Below are 19,174 nucleotides of genomic sequence, written 5' to 3'. Positions count from 1 at the left end.
CTATCGCCAAATCCTGTCTTGGTCCATTCCACTGTCCTTTCTCGTCTTGACTACTGTAATCCGCTTCTCAGTGGTCTTACGTGCTCCCAACTTGCGCCGTTACAGTCCATAATGAATGCGGCAGCGAGGCTCATCTTCCTGTCCGCCCGCACCTCCCATGCCTCACCCTTCTGTCAGTCCCTACATTGGCTTCTTATAAAATATAGAGCTCAATTTAAAATTCTGGTTCTTGCTTTCAAATCTCTACATAATGCTGCTCCCACCTATCTATCCTCCCTTATACACAAGTATGTCCCGTCTAGGCTCTTACGATCTGCTGAAGACTTACGTCTATCTTCTGTCCGTACTCCCACCTCTGATGCTCGCCTTCAAGATTTCTCGAGGGCCGCACCGATCCTGTGGAACTCGCTTCTCTCCTCCGTTAGATGCTCACCCAGTCTCCACTCCTTCAAAAAATCGTTAAAAATGCACTTCTTCATAAAAGCGTATCAATTAAACTGTTATAGCTCCCAACTGATTCCTCTTCTGCAACTGTCACTAGTCTAATACTATCCTTACCTTTTTGTGTCATTTTACCCCACTCCCTCTAGCATGTAAGCTCATTGAGCAGGGCCCTCAACCCCTCTGTTCCTGTGTGTCCAACTTGTCTGGTTACAACTACATGTCTGTTCGTCCACCCATTGTAAAGCGCTGCAGAATTTGACGGCGCTCTATAAATATAATAATAATAATAATAATAATAATAACAATAATATATACACATTAACACACACAGATACATACACATGCACATTCACACTGACACATACATACACATAGTTACATACAATGATGCATATACAGGACCTGTCGGGGAAGGTTTTTCTTTGTCAAGTTGGTCAGGGGTTTTGCAATAGAGCTGTAATCTGGCACGAATTGCCTGTAGTACCCCGCAGTGCCCAGGAAGGCTAGTTCCTGGGTCTTGGTGTGAGGTGTGGGCCAGTTTGTGACCGCTTCTATCTTAGCCGGCTCCGGTCATTGCTTCGTCCCCCCCCCCCCCCCGGTGCCCCAGATACTGCACCTCGGCCATTCCAAAATGACATTTTACTGGTTTCAGGGTCAGGCCAGCGGCCCGAATCTGATCCAGCACTATCCCAACATGAGCCAAGTGTTCCTCCCAGGACTCACTGTGGATCACTATGTCGTCCAGGTATGCACAGACAAAATCCTGGAAGCCATCAAGGAGTCTATCTACCAAGCGCTGGAAAGTAGCGGGGGCATTATATACACATTAACACACACAGATACATACACATGCAGATTCACACTGACACATACATACACATAGTTACATACACTGATGCATATACACACCCTGACACATTCTGACAAACTCATACACACTCAGATACACATCCTGATATACAGATACTCACACTGATACATACAATTACATTCAGATACTCACACTGACACATGTACACTGATGTACTGACACACTGACTGAAATATACATCACAGGCACAGACTTACATATATACACACTGACACACAGACTGATATATGCACACATTCTCACTCAGACTGACACACACACTGAAACTCACACACAGATGCACACACTGACACATACACACACCTTGACACACAGATACACAGACTGCCATGTTACGGTTGCCTCCAGGCTGGTTGGAAGTTGGACCGCTTGGATATCCTGTTTCCGGAACTTGGAGAGGAGGAGAGTCGCTTAAATCAGCATACAGTAGTAATTCCTGGAAATGTAGAACATTCCACTAGCTATAGCACAGCTAGGATACACTTTTCCCTACAACATGAGTCGAGGCTGAGAGTTGAGGGTAAAACAAACTGGCTTTAATGGCACTCATGCATGGCAATTTATGCAGTTACCAGGCCAGGGGACAGCCCCCCCTCTGGACCTGATGGAACAATAAGAACAAAGTGCATTCTTGGAAACACTCCCCCCTACCTTGGAGATAATTGATCCCAATGGTTGCATTAATCTAATCATCTCCAAGGGCATGAAAATGCCACGTTTTATTATACACACTAAAACAGCATAAAAATATATAACTTTTACATTTAAACATCAAAATATGCCATTCGACCAATTCCTGGATAGCTCAGATCTGAACGCACAACATATACGAATGGCGCTGAGATCTTATGAATGGTGTGCAAAGATCACGAAAGTAAAGTTTGTTCGTATGGGTTTTATACGAATGGATTGGATAACCGGCACTTCAGCGGGGTTCGTATAAATCAGTAACCGATTATAGTTCCAGGAGTTTTAGCCCCAGGCCCCGCTGAGCACTCGACGACACAAAGATGGCCGCCGCCTCGTGTTCGACATACGAACGGCAACCACCTTGGAATAGGTACTTAGAGTGCAGTTAACCACAAAAAACACAACTTAATTGAGGACACACGCCAGTGTCTAGGTGGTCGTCGTTCCACAGTTCTTTCGTGCCGTGGTTCGGTACTTTGTTCAAGTTTTTTTATACGAATGGTGGCCACCCTGATGTCAGCCAATTAGGCTGCGGTTAACCACAAACCGCAGCTCCCAGGAGGTTAATTGTCGGCACACTCCTGAAGTAGGGTGGTCCGCTGTTCGTTGGTTCCTTCGGCGGTTTCGAGGTCAATGAGGTTAACTAGCGGCACACGCCAAGAGCCGGGTGGTCGGTCATTCGTACATACAAATGACTGGCAGAATGAGTTCGCATAAAACAAAATATCAAAGTGCAACAAAAGTATCTGTACGAGTCTGACAGAGGGGATCTCTGTAACATGCCATATAGACACATCCTGACACATACACACATATACAAAGACTGCTATATACACACACTGATACATTTGAACACACGTGTACATCACACCACATTTACTCATTATACACCACAAATTCACACTATAGGTTGAATTCCGTGAGACAAAAATTTTACTTTATTCAGTCTGACAACACGACTATCACATATATCACATTCATACATAGAGATTAATTCTTCCCATAGAGATTCCTTCATGCTATTGTTACACAGATATTCATTCATGTTATTGTTTACCATTAGTAGACTGCCACAATGTAACACACAATGTACTCTATAAATAACTAAAAAAAAAAATGCGTTATTTTAGGAAAGCGTACATAATGTATAAAAAATACAAAATCTGACTGAACAAAAAAACAAAAAACAACCTGTAAAATGTAAGCAGACTGTATCATCTAAAATACAATGAATTTCATCAAGGTTTATTTATCTCTACATCAATCCTATCCTTAATTATTATTAATTATTCACAGTTTTATCTCCTGGTAAAATATGTATTCACTGGTTCAGTCCAAGTGAATGTATCCCACATGTACATACTCACATCACCCAATGTCCCCACCCTTCCAATTCAAAGTCTATCTCTTGATACCCACACTTACAGGGACTTGAGGGACTGTTCCCCAGTTTGCCTTTACCATCTCCCATGTCTGCATACAATTCCTTCTGTAACCATGAATTACATTTCCTGTCTCCCCTGGGAGCATTTCATATAACAATTTCTTGCTTGTAGGTGAGAAAGTTTTAAATGTGTGGCTTTATGCCATACAGTTGAATTGAATTGCTGTAGTACCATAGCGATTGTGCTCCCTTTGTGAAAATAACTGTGCAAAACAACATTTTGCAAATAAATAATTGATTATCATATACTCTGCATTTAAAGAGGAGGTAAAATAATTTACTAACCCAAATGCAATAAGTGGGCAGTCTCATTTCTTCCCTTAGTCTCTTTTTATTTGTTGAAGTAGCCATGATAACCATCGGTGGCTGGTTCATTTTAAAAACTGGGGAGCATTAAAGTCTAATCTCAGAATTTGACTCTGGCCCCCACCTTGTTGGCCTCCACCATGCATTCAATTCCATGCAGTGAGAGGTCATGCCTCAACAGCACAAAGACATTTGACTGCATCAATTGATGCTGTTATCGAATTACAGACCTATAAAAACAGGACAATACACAGGCCTGTCAAGTACCTAATGGCACAATACAAAACAAGTCTTGATATGACTGGTTGCTCAGCCTCTCTATAGATTCTTCAACCATCGGGGGTAGTGTAAGGCAACTGTAGAACTAACTATGACAGATGCAACATGTTTAGTTATAACATAGTTAGAATTAGTCCTTACCAAGCAAGCAGATCTGAAAAACAAATACACAAAAACAGCGCTAAACTTTCCATATTTTCTTTTTACTGCAACCTCTGTGCTTACTTTTACCCTACCCAAACACCATCTGATTTCTCCCTTGAAACACATGTAAACTACACAAGTACAAAAGCCCACCCAAATTACTTGCATTAATATGTGTTTACTAGCTAAAACATCTAGACCAGTGGTTCCTACATTTTTTAGGTTCCATGCGCCCTTAATATTTAAATATTTTTCCAAGGCGCCCCCAGTCAAAACTATTTTCTAGGTTGTATATATGTACAACACTGTGGCATAAACTGGGCCTCTGTTCAGCAGAAATGCTTGCCATGCAGGCACAGATCCAGAACCTAATCTTGGGAGGGGCACTGGGAGATTATTTAAAGAAACAATCCAGGCACAATAACCATAACATCACTTTGTAGTGGTTATGGTGCCAGTAGTGCCATAGTGCCCTCCCAAGGTAAGTAGTCAAACTGTTTAAGAATAGTTTGACAACTTACCAGGGATCTGCCGGGATAGGGGCTGTAAAAAAAACTGTATATTCCATGTCTATTTTCTCATTTCATCTTCTTCCTTGCTCCTTGTCCTACATCCCACCTTCATTCTGTCACATTTCGTATTCCTTCATTCATTCCATCTCATTCACCTTCCCCCTCCATTGCATAAAACCCCCTTTCATGTGCTTCCTTTCATTGTATCTGTGTCAGGGTTCTGCGGGCGGCTCTTAGGGGAGGCTGCAAGCCGCTCGCAGCACTCACCCTTGGTTCTTTGCCGCCCGCGGTCTCCTCCTCCTGTGTAGGTCGGCGAGCGGTGTCCTCACTGCCTCGCACGCCGCTCGCATCCTCCTTCTCGTCCCCTGGCGGCAGCGTGTATAACGCTGCACGCTGGGAGACAGCACATTTATGCAAACGCCGGGGTCAGCCACGTGACCCGGCGTTAAAGTCACAGTATGACAATCACAGTGGGAGGTATAGATATCTCCCACGTGTGATTGTTAATTCTGATTGGAAGTTATCCAATCAGAATTAACCACAGGGTTTATATACTTACCTTACCTGCCCCTCAGTGCCCTGTTGTGGTCTTTGATACCTGTATTGTTGTTTGCTTGTAGTTCTCTCTGGTTACCGATTATTTGGCTTGTTTCTCCGACTCTCCTGTATTCTCCATCCCTTTGACCTCGGCTTGTTTCTCGTTCTCCCGTTTTCTGGCTCCCCTTACTCGGCTTGTCTCCTGACTATTCTGTGTGTGCTTAGCCCGGCCACTCTAAGGTCCGGTACGGCACCTTTTCTGTGTCTGTGTGTGTGTGTTAGCGTGTTGGGTTCCCCGAATCGTGACATTACAACAGGGCCATAATGGAACCTGCTGACATTCCACAGCTATTAGTTAATCAGGAGGATAGAATGGATGGTTTAGACCACCGTATGGATCAGTTTGCCCAGGCATTACAGACCATACTGGCTTGTACTGCACACTTGTAACCTGCCGTTCAGGAGGCTGCTGCTGCTGTGCCTGAACCCATTCCCACTCCAGTACCCGTTCCTGCTCATGTAGTTCATATGATGCCGCCACAGCGCTATAGCGGTGATCCAGCATTGTGTCGTGGTTTCCTCAACCAAATTGATATCCATTTGGTGATGAATCCACATTCCTATCCCACTGACAGATCCAAAATTGCCTTTTTGATAAACCACTTGTCTGGGAAAGCTTTGGCATGGGCCAACCCCATGTGGGAGAATCCGTCTCCTATGTCCTTTGCAGATTTTTTGACGGCTTTCAAACGCACGTTTGATCAACCTGGTAGGGTTGCCTCTGCTGGCAAAGCTCTGCTTCGGGTTCGACAGGGTAACAGGTCCGTAGCGGATTATACTATCGAATTCCGCACTCTAGCAGCTGAAGTGGTTTGGAATAATGATGCCCTCGTAACAGCCTTTCAGGAGGGTTTGGCTGCCTACATACTGGATGAAATAGCATCCAGGGAATTGCCTGTTCTTCTGGATGATGTTATAGACTATATAATTCTTATAGACAACCGTATAAGAGAGAGGCGTAGTCAAAGATGGATGAATACTCAGGTGTTACCTGCTCTCCCCAGTACTGCATTACTTGCTTTACCCACTCCTAGACAACCATCCCCCAAACCCATGCAATTGGGTGCTACGGGGTTAACTGAGGCTGAAAGAGCTTATCGTAGAAGGGAGGGGTTATGTCTTTATTGTGGAAAGAGAGGGCACCACTGTAATGCCTGCCCTAAATTACAGGGAAACTCCAGCACCTAAGGCCTAGAGAGGGGTCGGCCTCGGGTGTTATGAATTTGTCCCCTCACGTGTCCATCTCCAGACCGTTTATTACGGTTTCTCTTCTGGTCAATAAAACCACTATAACAACTAAAGCCTTGATCGATTCAGGTGCGGCAGACAATCTTATGGATGAATACTTTGCTAAAACCACTGCCCTGACTTTGATCCAAAAGGCCACACCCTTGGCCGTTGAGGCCATAGATGGTAGACCACTTGAGAAACCTCTGGTGACCCACGAAACCCAAGAAATAATTATGTCTGTGGGTGCTTTGCACAAGGAAAGGTTAACTTTCCAAATAATTGACTCTCCTACTGCTTCCATCGTTCTGGGTTTTCCCTGGTTAGTGAAACACAACCCAGTGCTGGATTGGGGTTGTTTAGACTCTCCTGGGGGGAATCTTGTCAACAAGACTGTATGGCCCATGTACGTCCTGTTTGTTTACTCAATGTGCCCACGGCTAAACCACTTTCTGTTTCTGTCCCTTCTGTGTATGCAGACCTTGCATTGGTTTTTGAAAAAATGGAGGCAGATAAGCTACCCCCACACCGTGACTATGACTGTGCCATAAACCTGTTACCGGGCACTATGCCATCTAGGGGTAAGGTCTACCCTCTTTCAGAAAAAGAAAATCAGGTTATGGAGGAGTATATACGGGAATCCTTGAGGAAAGGTTTTATCAGAAGGTCCTCCTCTCCTGCTGGTGCTGGTTTCTTTTTCGTTGCCAAGAAAGAGGGTGACTTACGGCCATGCATAGATTACAGGGGTTTAAACAATATAACGATCAAGAACGCTTATCCTATCCCTCTCATCACTGAGTTGTTTGATCGTGTCAAGTGTTCTAGATATTTTACTAAACTAGACCTCAGGGGGGCTTATAACCTTGTTCGTATAAAGGAAAATGATGAGTGGAAGACAGCGTTCAATACACGTAGTGGGCATTATGAGTATCTAGTCATGCCTTTTGGACTGTGTAATGCTCCTGCTGTGTTTCAGGACCTCATAAATGATGTCCTTAGGGACCTACTGCATGTCTGTGCCGTGGTATACCTTGATGACATACTTGTTTATTCTCCTGATTTAAAGTCACACCATACTCATGTGAGGATGGTGCTTAAGAGATTGTTACAGAATGGTCTGTATTGCAAGTTAGAAAAATGTTTGTTCGACCAGACTTCTGTGCAATTCTTAGGGTATGTCATTTCCGAACAAGGATTCAGCATGGATCCTTCTAAATTGGAAGCCATACTGTCCTGGCCTCTTCCTCAAGGACTTAAAGCTATACAGCGCTTTATAGGGTTTGCCAACTATTATCGGAAGTTTATTAAAAACTTTTCATCACTTGTTACCCCTATTACGAAACTAACAAAAAAAAAGGTTTGCACCCCAGGGTTTGGACTTCTGAAGCCCTTGAGGCCTTCGAGACTCTCAAAAAGGCATTTGCCACTGCCCCTGTGCTACACCATCCTGATCCTTCCCTTCCCTTTGTTATGGAAGTGGACTCTTCTGAATCAGGTGTAGGAGCAGTGTTGTCCCAAAGGTTATCGTATGACGAACCCCTCCATCCCTGTTGTTACTTTTCTAAAAGGCTGTCTGATTCAGAGAAGAATTACGATGTCGGGAACAGGGAACTATTGGCTATTGTGATGGCTTTTAAAGAATGGAGGTACTTATTGGAGGGATCTAGACACAAAATTTTGGTTTTAACTGATCACAAGAATCTCTCCTATATAGCAGATGCCAAAAGATTGTCCTCTCGGCAGGCTCGATGGTCTTTATTTCTTTCACGCTCTCAGTACGTTATTACATATAGGCCTGGTTACCGTAATGTCAAAGCTGATGCTATCTCCCGACAGTACGAACCTTTAGGGTCTATAGCTCCCGCTCCCGAACCCATTGTACCAGCGTCTCAGATTATAGCTGCTACTCATTTGGCTATTTCGTCTCCTTTCCTTGATGGTATCAAGACATACCAAACCCAAGCACCCTCTGAGACACCCATTGGTAGACTATACGTGAAAGTAAAAGACAGAAAAAAGTTGTTAGCTTTATTTCACACCGCCAAAACTGCTTGTCATCCGGGGATTACCAAGACGTACAAGGGTCTCCTTCAACAGTTTTGGTGGCCTTCACTTAAACAAGATGTAGTGGATTATGTGCAGGCTTGTCGTGTCTGTACACAGTGTAAGTCGCCTAATGTTAAACCCCGGGGACTCCTGATGCCCCTGTCTGTACCCAAGAAACCCTGGACCCACTTATCCATGAATTTTATTGTGGATCTTCCTTCCTCTGGTGGACAGACAGTAATTTTGACTGTGACAGATAGGTTCTCTAAAATGGCGCACTTTATTCCGCTTAAGAAACTTCCTTCTGCGGTTCAGTTGGCTCAGGTGTTTGCCAAAGAGGTGTTCCGATTGCATGGTATACCATTGGATATCGTATCCGACAGGGGTTCTCAATTTGTCTCTCGGTTTTGGAAGGGCTTTTGTGCTGAGATGGGGATCTCCTTGTCGTTTACGTCCTCCTATCATCCTCAATCTAATGGAGCTGCTGAGCGGGCTAATCAGTCTGTGGAGTTGTATTTACGCTGCTTCATGAATGCACACCAGGACAACTGGTCTCATCTTCTTCCCTGGGCTGAGTTCGCCAGGAACACTGTGACACATTCGTCTACTGGCTTAAGTCCTTTTATGGTTGCTTATGGGTTCCAACCCTCTGTCCTTCCCGGTGTATATCTTCCTTACGGAAGATGTGGGATCAGGTCCATGTTGCTCTCTCTCGTGCAGCGGTTGCTCAGAAGAGATTCGCTGATCGCCGTAGGTGTGCGGCTCCTACTTATGCTCCGGGTGATAGGGTTTGGTTGTCCTCTAGGAATCTCCGCCTCAGGGTTCCCTCGATGAAGTTTGCGCCCAGGTTCCTTGGTCCCTATAGGGTATTGCGTAGGGTCAATCCTGTGTCCTACTCCCTGGCCTTGCCTCCTTCCATGCGTATTCCTAACACCTTTCACACCTCCCTATTGAAGCCCTTGCTCTGTAATCGGTTCTCTGGCCCTCTCAGGCGACCCGATTCCCTCCGCGCAGTCTCTAGTGACGTGTACGAGGTGGCTGCTCTCCTCGATTCTCGTTTTTCTTGGGGTCTGTTGGAGTACCTGGTGGATTGGAAGGGTTACGGTCCTGAGGAGCGGTCTTGGGTCTCTGTTTCTGATTTGCACGCGCCCTCTTTGGTTCGCTCCTTCCATGCGCGTTTTCCTTTGAAGCCTTCTGCTTCCCGCCCTCTTGGCGGTCTTCGAGGGGGGGGTAATGTCAGGGTCTCCTCCTCCAGTGTAGGTCGGTGAGCGGCGTCCTCACTGCCTCGCACGCCGCTCGCATCCTCCTTCTCGTCCCCCGGCGGCAGCGTGTATAACGCTGCACGCTGGGAGACAGCACATTTATGCAAACGCCGGGGTCAGCCACGTGACCCGGCGTTAAAGTCACAGTATGACAATCACAGTGGGAGGTATAGATATCTCCCACGTGTGATTGTTAATTCTGATTGGAAGTTATCCAATCAGAATTAACCACAGGGTTTATATACTTACCTTCCATGCCCCTCAGTGCCCTGTTGTGGTCTTTGATACCTGTATTGCTGTTTGCTTGTAGTTCTCTCTGGTTACCGATTATTTGGCTTGTTTCTCCGACTCTCCTGTATTCTCCATCCCTTTGACCTCGGCTTGTTTCTCGTTCTCCCGTTTTCTGGCTCCCCTTACTCGGCTTGTCTCCTGACTATTCTGTGTGTGCTTAGCCCGGCCACTCTAAGGTCCGGTACGGCACCTTTTCTGTGTCTGTGTGTGTGTGTTAGCGTGTTGGGTTCCCCGAATCGTGACAATCTGTTTCATCAGTACTAGATATTCTATAGAACAGACACTTATCACAGTTGAAAAATAGATTCACTCGTGAGACACCACTTATTTGCAGAGCATAGTTTTCTTTACACATTTCAGGGATGTAGTAATTTCCACAGTGAATAATGCTCACAATCTATCCTTTCTGTGATGAAATATCTTAACAATCATTCCACATAACACCCTCATTCTTTTCTAATGCCCCCCTCCACTGTTACTCCATCATTTAATTTCTCATGCCAGATATCTTACCCTATCCTCCTCTATCCTGTCATATCTCCTACTCCTCCCATGCCACTGTGATTCATTCCACTTCATTATGTTCCTATCCTTTACATAGTTACATAGCTACATACGCTGAAAAGAGACATGTGTCCATCAAGTTCAGCCTACCTCACATCTTTTTTTTTTTTTGCTGATATAAAAGAAGGCAAAAAACTCCAGTTTGAAGCACTTCTTATTTTGCTACAAACTAGGAAAATAAAATCTTTGTTGACCGCAGAATGGCAGTCAGATTTATCCTTGGATCAAGAAGCTATTACCCTACAGTTGAAAAATGATATAATTGAATAATATGTTTTTGCAATTATGCATCAAGTTGCTGTTTAAACATCTGTACAGACTCTGATAACACCACTTCTTCAGGCAGAGAATTCCACATCCTTATTGTTCTTACGGTAAAAATACCTTTCCTATACCTTAGATTTCATTATTCCAGGTTATTTTCATTTGCCTTCCTAATTCCATACCAATCTGATTCCACCTCTTTCTTTATTCTGACCAACAAACCCTTCCCATCTTCTGCATCAATAACTAATTTCCTCCCCTTATATCATATCAACACATTATTCACCTCCTCGTTCCTCTAATTCCATCTATGCCCTCAGTTTATTGAATAGTGTGCAATCTCTGCCCACACAATGGAAATTAATTTTAACATAATTGACTAAATGTAATTGACTGCTTTTCTCTTTGAGCTATCAGCCTAGAACACTCTAAAAATAATTCCAATTTCATGAAGTTAACAAATATGCAAAAATATAGATAGTTAGGTCTGGAAATAGTTGGACACTGATTCAAGTTTTGTTATTTTAGCTGTTTACCAAAATAAATTTAAGTTAGAGATAAATAATGAATATGAACTTTAAGTATAGTCTCACAGTTTTAATTTACGGGTGATCCAAATTGGAGGAAGGGTTTAGGAATTACAGCTCTTTATTATGTAGCACCTCCTTTTCAAGAGAGCAAATTTGTCTAAACAATTGACTCAAAAGCTATTTCACAAACAGGTGTGCATTATTCCTTAGTTATTTCTTCATCAATTAAGCAGGTAAAAGTTCTGGAAGTGATTCCAGGTTTGACATTCATATTTGGACACAGTTGCTGTGAACCCACAACATGTGGTCAAAAGAGCTCTCATTGCAAGTGAAACAGGCTGCAAACAAACTAAATAAATCCATCCATCAGAGAGATAGCAGAAACATTAAAGGACCACTCTAGTGCCAGGAAAGCATACTCGTTTTCCTGGCACTAGAGTGCCCTGAGGGTGCCCCCACCCTCAGGGACCCCCTCCCGCCCGGCTCTGGAAAGGGGAAAGGGGTAAAAACTTACCTTTTTCCAGCGCTGGGCGGGGAGCTCTCCTCCTCCTCTCCGCCTCCGTTCCTCCCCGTCGGCTGAACGCGCATGCGCGGCAAGAGCTGCGCGCGCATTCAGCCGGTCACATAGGAAAGCATTCATAATGCTTTCCTATGGACGCTTGCGTGCTCTCACTGTGATTTTCACAGTGAGAATCACGCAAGCGCCTCTAGCGGCTGTCAGTGAGACAGCCACTAGAGGAAATAGGGGAAGGCTTAACTAATTGATAAACATAGCAGTTTCTCTGAAACTGCTATGTTTATAAAAAAATGAGTTAACCCTAGCTGGACCTGGCACCCAGACCACTTCATTAAGCTGAAGTGGTCTGGGTGCCTAGAGTGGTCCTTTAAGAGTGGCCACATCTATAGTTTGTACATTCTGAGAATAAAAGTATACACTGGTGAGCTCTGCAATACAAAAAAGCCTGGACATCTAATAGTGGTGGATGATCGTGGGATCATTCCCATGGTGTAGAAAAAACCCTTCACAACATCAAGCCAAGTGAAGAACACTCTCCAGAAAGTAGGCATATCATTATCGAAGTCTACCATAGAGAGACGATTTTACGAGAGCAAAAACAGAGGATTCACCACAAGGTGCAAACCTTTCAAAAGCTGCAAGAATCGAAGGCTAGACTAGACTTTGACAAAACACATCTAAAACAGCCAGCCCAGTTCTGGAACAGAATTCTTTGGACAGATGAAGCTAAGATCAACCTGTACAAGCATGATGGGAAGAAAAATGGTATGGAGAAGGCTTGGAACAACTCACGATCAAGCATACTACATAATCTGTAAAACACAGTGGTGCCAGTGTGATGGCTTGGGCATGCATCACTTTCAATGGCACTGGGTCACTAGTGTTCATTGAGGATGTGGCAGAAGACAGAAGCAGCCAGATGAATTCTGAAGTGTATAGGGATATATTGTCTGCTCAGATTCAGCCAAATTCAGCGAAGTTGATTGGATGGCTCTTCACTTCACAGGTGGACAATGACCCAAAACATACTGCAAAAGCAACCCAGGAGTTTTTTAAGGCAAAGAAATGGAATAAGCTGCAATGGCCTGAGTCAATCACCTGATCTCAACATGATCGTGCATGCGTTTCACTTGTTTAAGACAAAACGTAAGACAGAAAGACCCACAAACAAGCAACAACTGAAGACAGCTGCAGCAAAGGCCTGGCAAAGCCTCACAGAGGAGGAAACCCAATGTTTGGTGATGTCCATGCATTCCAGATTTCAAGCAGTCATTGTCTGCAAAGGATTCTTGACAAAGTATTAAAAGTTAAACATTTTATTTATGATTGTGTTAATTTGTTCAATTACATTTGAGTCCCTAAAATAAGGGCACTGTGTATGAAAATGGTTGTAATTCCTAAATGTTTCATACAATATTTTTGTTTAACCCCTTAAATTGAAGCTGAAAGTCTGCATGATTGCATCTCAGGTATTTCATTTTAAAATCATGTGTGGTGGTGTACAGAGCCAAAATTACGAAAATTGTGTCATTGTCCAAATATTTCTGGACCCAACTATAGATAGAATGATAATGCAATACTTACTGATATTCTTGGATAAGCTTCTTGGAGAAAAATTCATCTACTCCCTCATCTACTTTAGAGCACACTTCACTTTCAGCAATTTCAGTGTTTTCAGTCTCTGAAATTAGTACCTGAAACATGAAATCAAATAATTCTGGTTATTAAAATGCAAAATACACTTTAAGCAGATGCTATGTCATGAAGAAACTTAGCTAAACACAACACATATCTTTCTTAAATGCTTCCTGCATGGACTTGTTTAGCAGAGGATAATAGGTAAATATCTCAATATTCTCTTCTATGTCGTTAGGCATAGGTTTAAAACAAACAGGTTTGATTAAATATAATAGTGGTGCATCATGGGACAATGACACCATCAAGGGGTTCAAGCATGGGATTAAGACTAACAAAACTAATTTGATTTAATAATTTGAAATGTGTGGTATGGTAAAACAATGTAGTGGTTATAGAGCCATCACAAACCATATGACCAAGAACAGAATGGGTAATACAAAGCTATGCCCTATCCAGCTGTAAATACAACCTATTTTGCCTCTCACCACCTGTTTTCCAGGTGCTCCAATTTTAATCTCATTTGCTGTGAAGTTTAATTAAAGTTGACCCTTTATATTCCCTATAGACTGTTTGGCTCCACATTTGAGACCATATCCTTTGATAAGTGAGGTTTGTAACTTTCTGACCCAAACATGACTATTTTGGCAGGTGACTGCCCTAATTATAATAGGTAGGACACTAGGCTGAGTTTTACTATTAGGGTCTCCGTCTGATTCCAGTGGGCAGAAGCCAGAGGGAGGTTCTCCTCTTAGCATAACCCCTCCCCCTCCCCTTTTTCTTTTTTTTTTCTTTTTTTCATTAATCAGGTTTTATTGATGCATGTCAATAGGTAAATTTAGGCTTGCAGGCCCGCGTTAATAACAGGATACAAAGTTATATAGTAAAAGCATAACATAATATACAACTGAGAATAGAATCAGTTACATTTGCAGTATCAGGTAACATAAGATCGCTAGTGTCAGGCAATACTTTGTTCCTCCCTAGGGGGCACTTCGCCACAGCTCGTGATAACCATAGTTAACCGGATCAGTCCACCGAGGGCTAGGGCGGTGCGGGCAAATTAATATGTATCAGTGCCTTAGAGCTGCGTGTCAACGAATGGTTGGTGTTAAGATTTCTCAGCGAAGAGTATGAAAGAGAAGTGTGGTGTAGTGGGTTAGGGTATGGCATGACCCAGAGGAAATCCGGTGTTGGTTGATGGTGGTAAAGAGGTATGGCACTGGGCGGCCATTGTAGATGTAAAGGGAAGAGGATGGTACCGGTTCAGTGAGGACACATGATAGTATGAGAAGTTCCCGCCAGAGGTATGAACTTCCAATCGTGGTGCCCTCGTTCGCACCCCGACTGCCCGCATGTGGCGCGGTAGGTTCAGTGCGGGAGAGCCCTGCCCTTCCGCGGGGTCCCCAAAGGTCTGACTGGCCTGTCTAATGGCCACGTTATGTCACATGTCGGGCTATGTATTGTCGAGTTGTGCGTGTCGTAATTGGTGTGCGAGGGGAGCAGTGTAGCAGGTGTCGTGTATTGGTGGAGGTGTGAGATTCAGGCTCTCTCGGGTTCCTTGCGGTAGGAATAGTTTTGTCATCGTGGATAAGGGGTGTGGGGGTGCGAGGTTCCTACTTGTGGTTGTCAGTGAGTCCTGCGCCTCCCTTACCATCAAATGTGTTGTGCGTTTGGTCAGTTCCCAGTCAGTCATTATTGTCGCGTATTGTATGACCAGGGTCTCCATGAAGATCAGGCCAGTGCGTCGAGCGTCTAGTAACTGGTCGGGTGTGGATATCGTGTAGCGTCAGGTCTGTCTCAGTCCGCCCCCTCCCGCCTGTGGGTACAGGGGGAGTCCGAGGTCCACCACCTTTGCCTGTGAGGGCTCGCGACCCGTGGTTTTATCGCGTAGTCTAAGTATGGGCGGTGTGTGAGTGTAGACTAGCTAAATAATTTTGTGTATGTATGTATGTCCCCCAGGGGCATCTTTGTTATATCGAGCATTCCTCCCACAACTAGGATCACACATGTTAAAAGCCTTCACCTCTATCTCGGGAGGTACTGCATTTAGTCCATCAGCTTTAGAAGCCACAATAACTTTGATCGCCAAACCTGACAAAGACCCAACAATGCAGTAATTACCTACCTATATCGTTAATAAATAATGGCATAAAGATTATTTCCCGCATGCTAGCTACCGACTTAAACCACTCCTCAAGGGACTAGTCCACCCTGATCAGGCAAGGTTCACATCCAATAGAGAGGCTAAAGACACACAATAACAATAGTAAATATAATTCACAAAGCAACTACGCAACAAATTCACACATTGGTACACCTCATAGACAAAGAGAAAGCCTTCGACAGTGTGGACTGGTCTCTCCTTTTTGATGCTATGGGGGGAGATGGGACTCTGAGAAAGCTGGCTGGCATGGGTTCGTGCTATCTACACACGCCCACAGGTCTGAGTTCAAGTAAATGGAACATATTCCGATCTATTGCCCATCCTGAATGGTACGAGGCAAGGGTGTCCCCTCTCTCTCCTGTTGTTCATACTAACGCTTGAACCCTTCCTAAATGCTGTTTGCTCCAACGCTTACATTACTGGTATGCATTGTCAATCTTCACAGTACAAGGTTTCTCCATATGCAGATGATTTATTGTTTATGATCACCAATCCAGAGACCTCGCTCCCAGCCCTAGTTTTGGAGCTATTGTTCTATTCCAACATGTCTAACTTTAAGATAAATTATTAAAAAAGTGAGATTCTCCCGATAGCAACAGAAATACACACCATGCAAAAGCTTAAAACTATGTTCCCCTTTAGGGTTACTACTTCCCATTCAAAATACCTTGTGATTAAGAGAACACCAGACTTAAAAGATATTTAAATTACTCACCACTACTGCAAATTCTAACTAGCTAAGTGGAATAAACCCCATTGCTCCTGGATGGGACAGATTAATATCATCAACATGAACATCCTTCCCAGATTATTGTATACACATCAAACCTTACCCATTAGCATTTCCCCTTCATTTTTCACATCCATGCGGAAGTTATTTATGGACTAAGTCTGGTTTGGAAAAGGACTGAGACTGTGATTCAATACTCTAAACAGACAAAAAAGTACTACCTGGTGACACAATTTACTAGGATACTGAAGTGGAGTAGTACTACCAGAGTTCAACACTGGTAGGACTGAGTACGTCTTCCATTAGCAATGCTCCCTTGGCAGGCAGAGCCACCTTCTCACTTATGCCTTTGAAATAACGACTGCTCAATAACCAGTGACCCTCTGACTTCCATATCACACAATCTGACATTTCCTCCAGGAGTATTTGGACTTAAGTGGCCTAGAGCATCTCACCTCCTCTATTTAACTTTAATGGAGGTGATTAAGGATAACAAGCTGAAGCCCTTTCAGGCCAATGGCCACCCTTCATTTCTGGATGTATTCTGGTACCACCAACTATCACAGTTTGTCTCATCACTAAAGGGATTAACCGCATGAACCCAATGAACCAATTTTGAGGGGTGGCCACACACCTTAAAGAAGCTACTTTCCCTAATTTACTCCAGTCTCCAAGATGCTGACAACATTTCACCACCCAAATACACAGAGGACTGGTTCAAAAAATTAAACTCCACTGTGTCTTTACCCAGCTGGAATATTCCATCTTGCACATAAAAGCATCCTAAAAGTCCCAATGGTTGAAGCAAACTGTAAATTAATTGCACGGTGGTATAGAATCCCAGTACGATTGTATCAAATTTACCCTCTAGTATCTGACAATTGCTGGAGATGTGAGAAAAAAAGTACATACCAGCATTAAAATGTATAAATAAAGTATAGGAATAAAGTGCAAATGGTGTAGCTACTATCACCAAAGTTTAGTCACTCTAAATAAACACACTCAAACAGTAAATCAAATTACACAATAGGTGAGAGCTAACACCACACACAATGAATACTACCAGTTTAAATCTTGAAGACAGTAAATGCTTTCACTTATAGTCTCATGGGATGTTTGGTTTTTGTTTTTATGGCTTTGTTGGAACATGCGCTGGTCAACTACATATTTTTGGTAGGGGTCCACAACGGCAAAAGAAAGCAGCAGCAGCTCAATGAGTGGTATGCTCGACTAGAACAAATTAGACAAATGGAGGAACTCAACTATTCCCTGTCAGGCCACAAGACACAATAACCTACAAATTGGAAACCCTGATTTCACACATAACCCAGAAGAGAAAGTAGAGAATTACTAATGAGGTGTGTCTGCTGTCCTCAAGGGTCCACACATCCTAAAGTTCAACCACTCTGACAATCAAATTGTTCCTTTCAATCACAAAAACACCAAAATCCATCTGAGAGTTCATCCATACATTATTACACAATACAGCGCCACTTCTAGAATATATACCTTATAAAAAGTCTATCTCTCAGAGACGATATTACTGCCTACATAAAAAGTACTTATAAATATGAGAACTAGAAGATGTGTTAAGTTCCTATTCATTACCTATGTTTGATTTAATTTTATGTTTCCTGTTCAATTAACAATATATGCACATACCACAATTACCCACTGTTGAGCTGATAATGTACAATTTAATTCTGTAACCTCCATCATATGACTCTAGCTATAAACTGGTTCTGCTAATTTTGTCATGCAACATGTCTGTACCATCTGCTTATTGAAATCCTTATGTATATGAACAAACATTTGTGCATTTTTATTTCTATATGCAAAACTTTTGTATTTTTGTATTTCTGTAAAAAAAAAACTGAATAAAAACAGAATAAACAGAAAATACCATCCATAGATGGACAGAGGCCTTCCAGATGTCTATCCAATCAAAATCCTCTACATTTTCTAAAAAAAAATGCTCCCTTCATAGTATATCACTGAGTTAATGTATCGTACATCAAGCATAGCTAGAAATACAAAATGTCCTTAAGGCACACTTTAGACACACGTCTATGTCCAAACATAGACACAGAAAAGGAATATGAGAGTGTAGGGACCACCGGATCTAGGCTATACTGTGTCTAGTAGACACGTGCATTCATTTTTGGCCTAACTTCATTTTTTCTCAATTTGGACTGATTGTCCATATTCCGTAACTCCAAAGTATCACATCTCAAAACACTTAAACCCCTATATATACACCCCTGTGTGCCAGGATCATGTTGTTTACACTTGAAAAAAGTTAACTTTGATTTCACTGATTTAGAGTCTGACAAAGAAAGAAAATTCCTATTTTTTTGTTTGAGTGTTTAAGTAAAAAATTTTTATCTTGCTTATGTGACCAAGGATCAGTCCTTGGTCCCCTACTGTTCTCTATCTATACTGCCTCCCTTGGTAAACTCATCAGCTCCTTAGGCTTCCAATATCATTTCAATGCGGATGACATGCAAATCTACCTGTCCTTTCCTGATCTCTCCCCGCCCCTCTTGACTTGTGTGTCTGACTGCCTCTCTTCGATTTCCAACTGGATGGCTGCTCACTTCTTTAAACTCAACCTGTCTAAAACAGGACATCTGGTCTTTCCTCCCTCAAGTGTT

The 19,174-nt window shown here is 43.0% G+C and overlaps 1 protein-coding gene across 1 annotated transcript in view; it reads right to left on the bottom strand.

Annotated features, from left to right (window-relative positions):
* Positions 1-19,174, bottom strand: part of CARMIL2 (capping protein regulator and myosin 1 linker 2) — a 129,828-nt gene that overhangs the window by 48,833 nt on the left and 61,821 nt on the right. Inside the window, exon 4 of the mRNA XM_063438547.1 lies at positions 13,573-13,682. Within this exon, the coding sequence (XP_063294617.1) occupies positions 13,573-13,682 (110 nt within the window). The remainder of the gene's footprint in view (positions 1-13,572; positions 13,683-19,174) is intronic.

The sequence above is a fragment of the Pelobates fuscus genome, chromosome 12, assembly GCF_036172605.1.
Source record: "Pelobates fuscus isolate aPelFus1 chromosome 12, aPelFus1.pri, whole genome shotgun sequence".
Taxonomy (NCBI): domain Eukaryota; kingdom Metazoa; phylum Chordata; class Amphibia; order Anura; family Pelobatidae; genus Pelobates; species Pelobates fuscus.
Note: the sequence above shows the minus strand (reverse complement) of the source record. Positions and strands in the feature narration are given on the sequence as shown.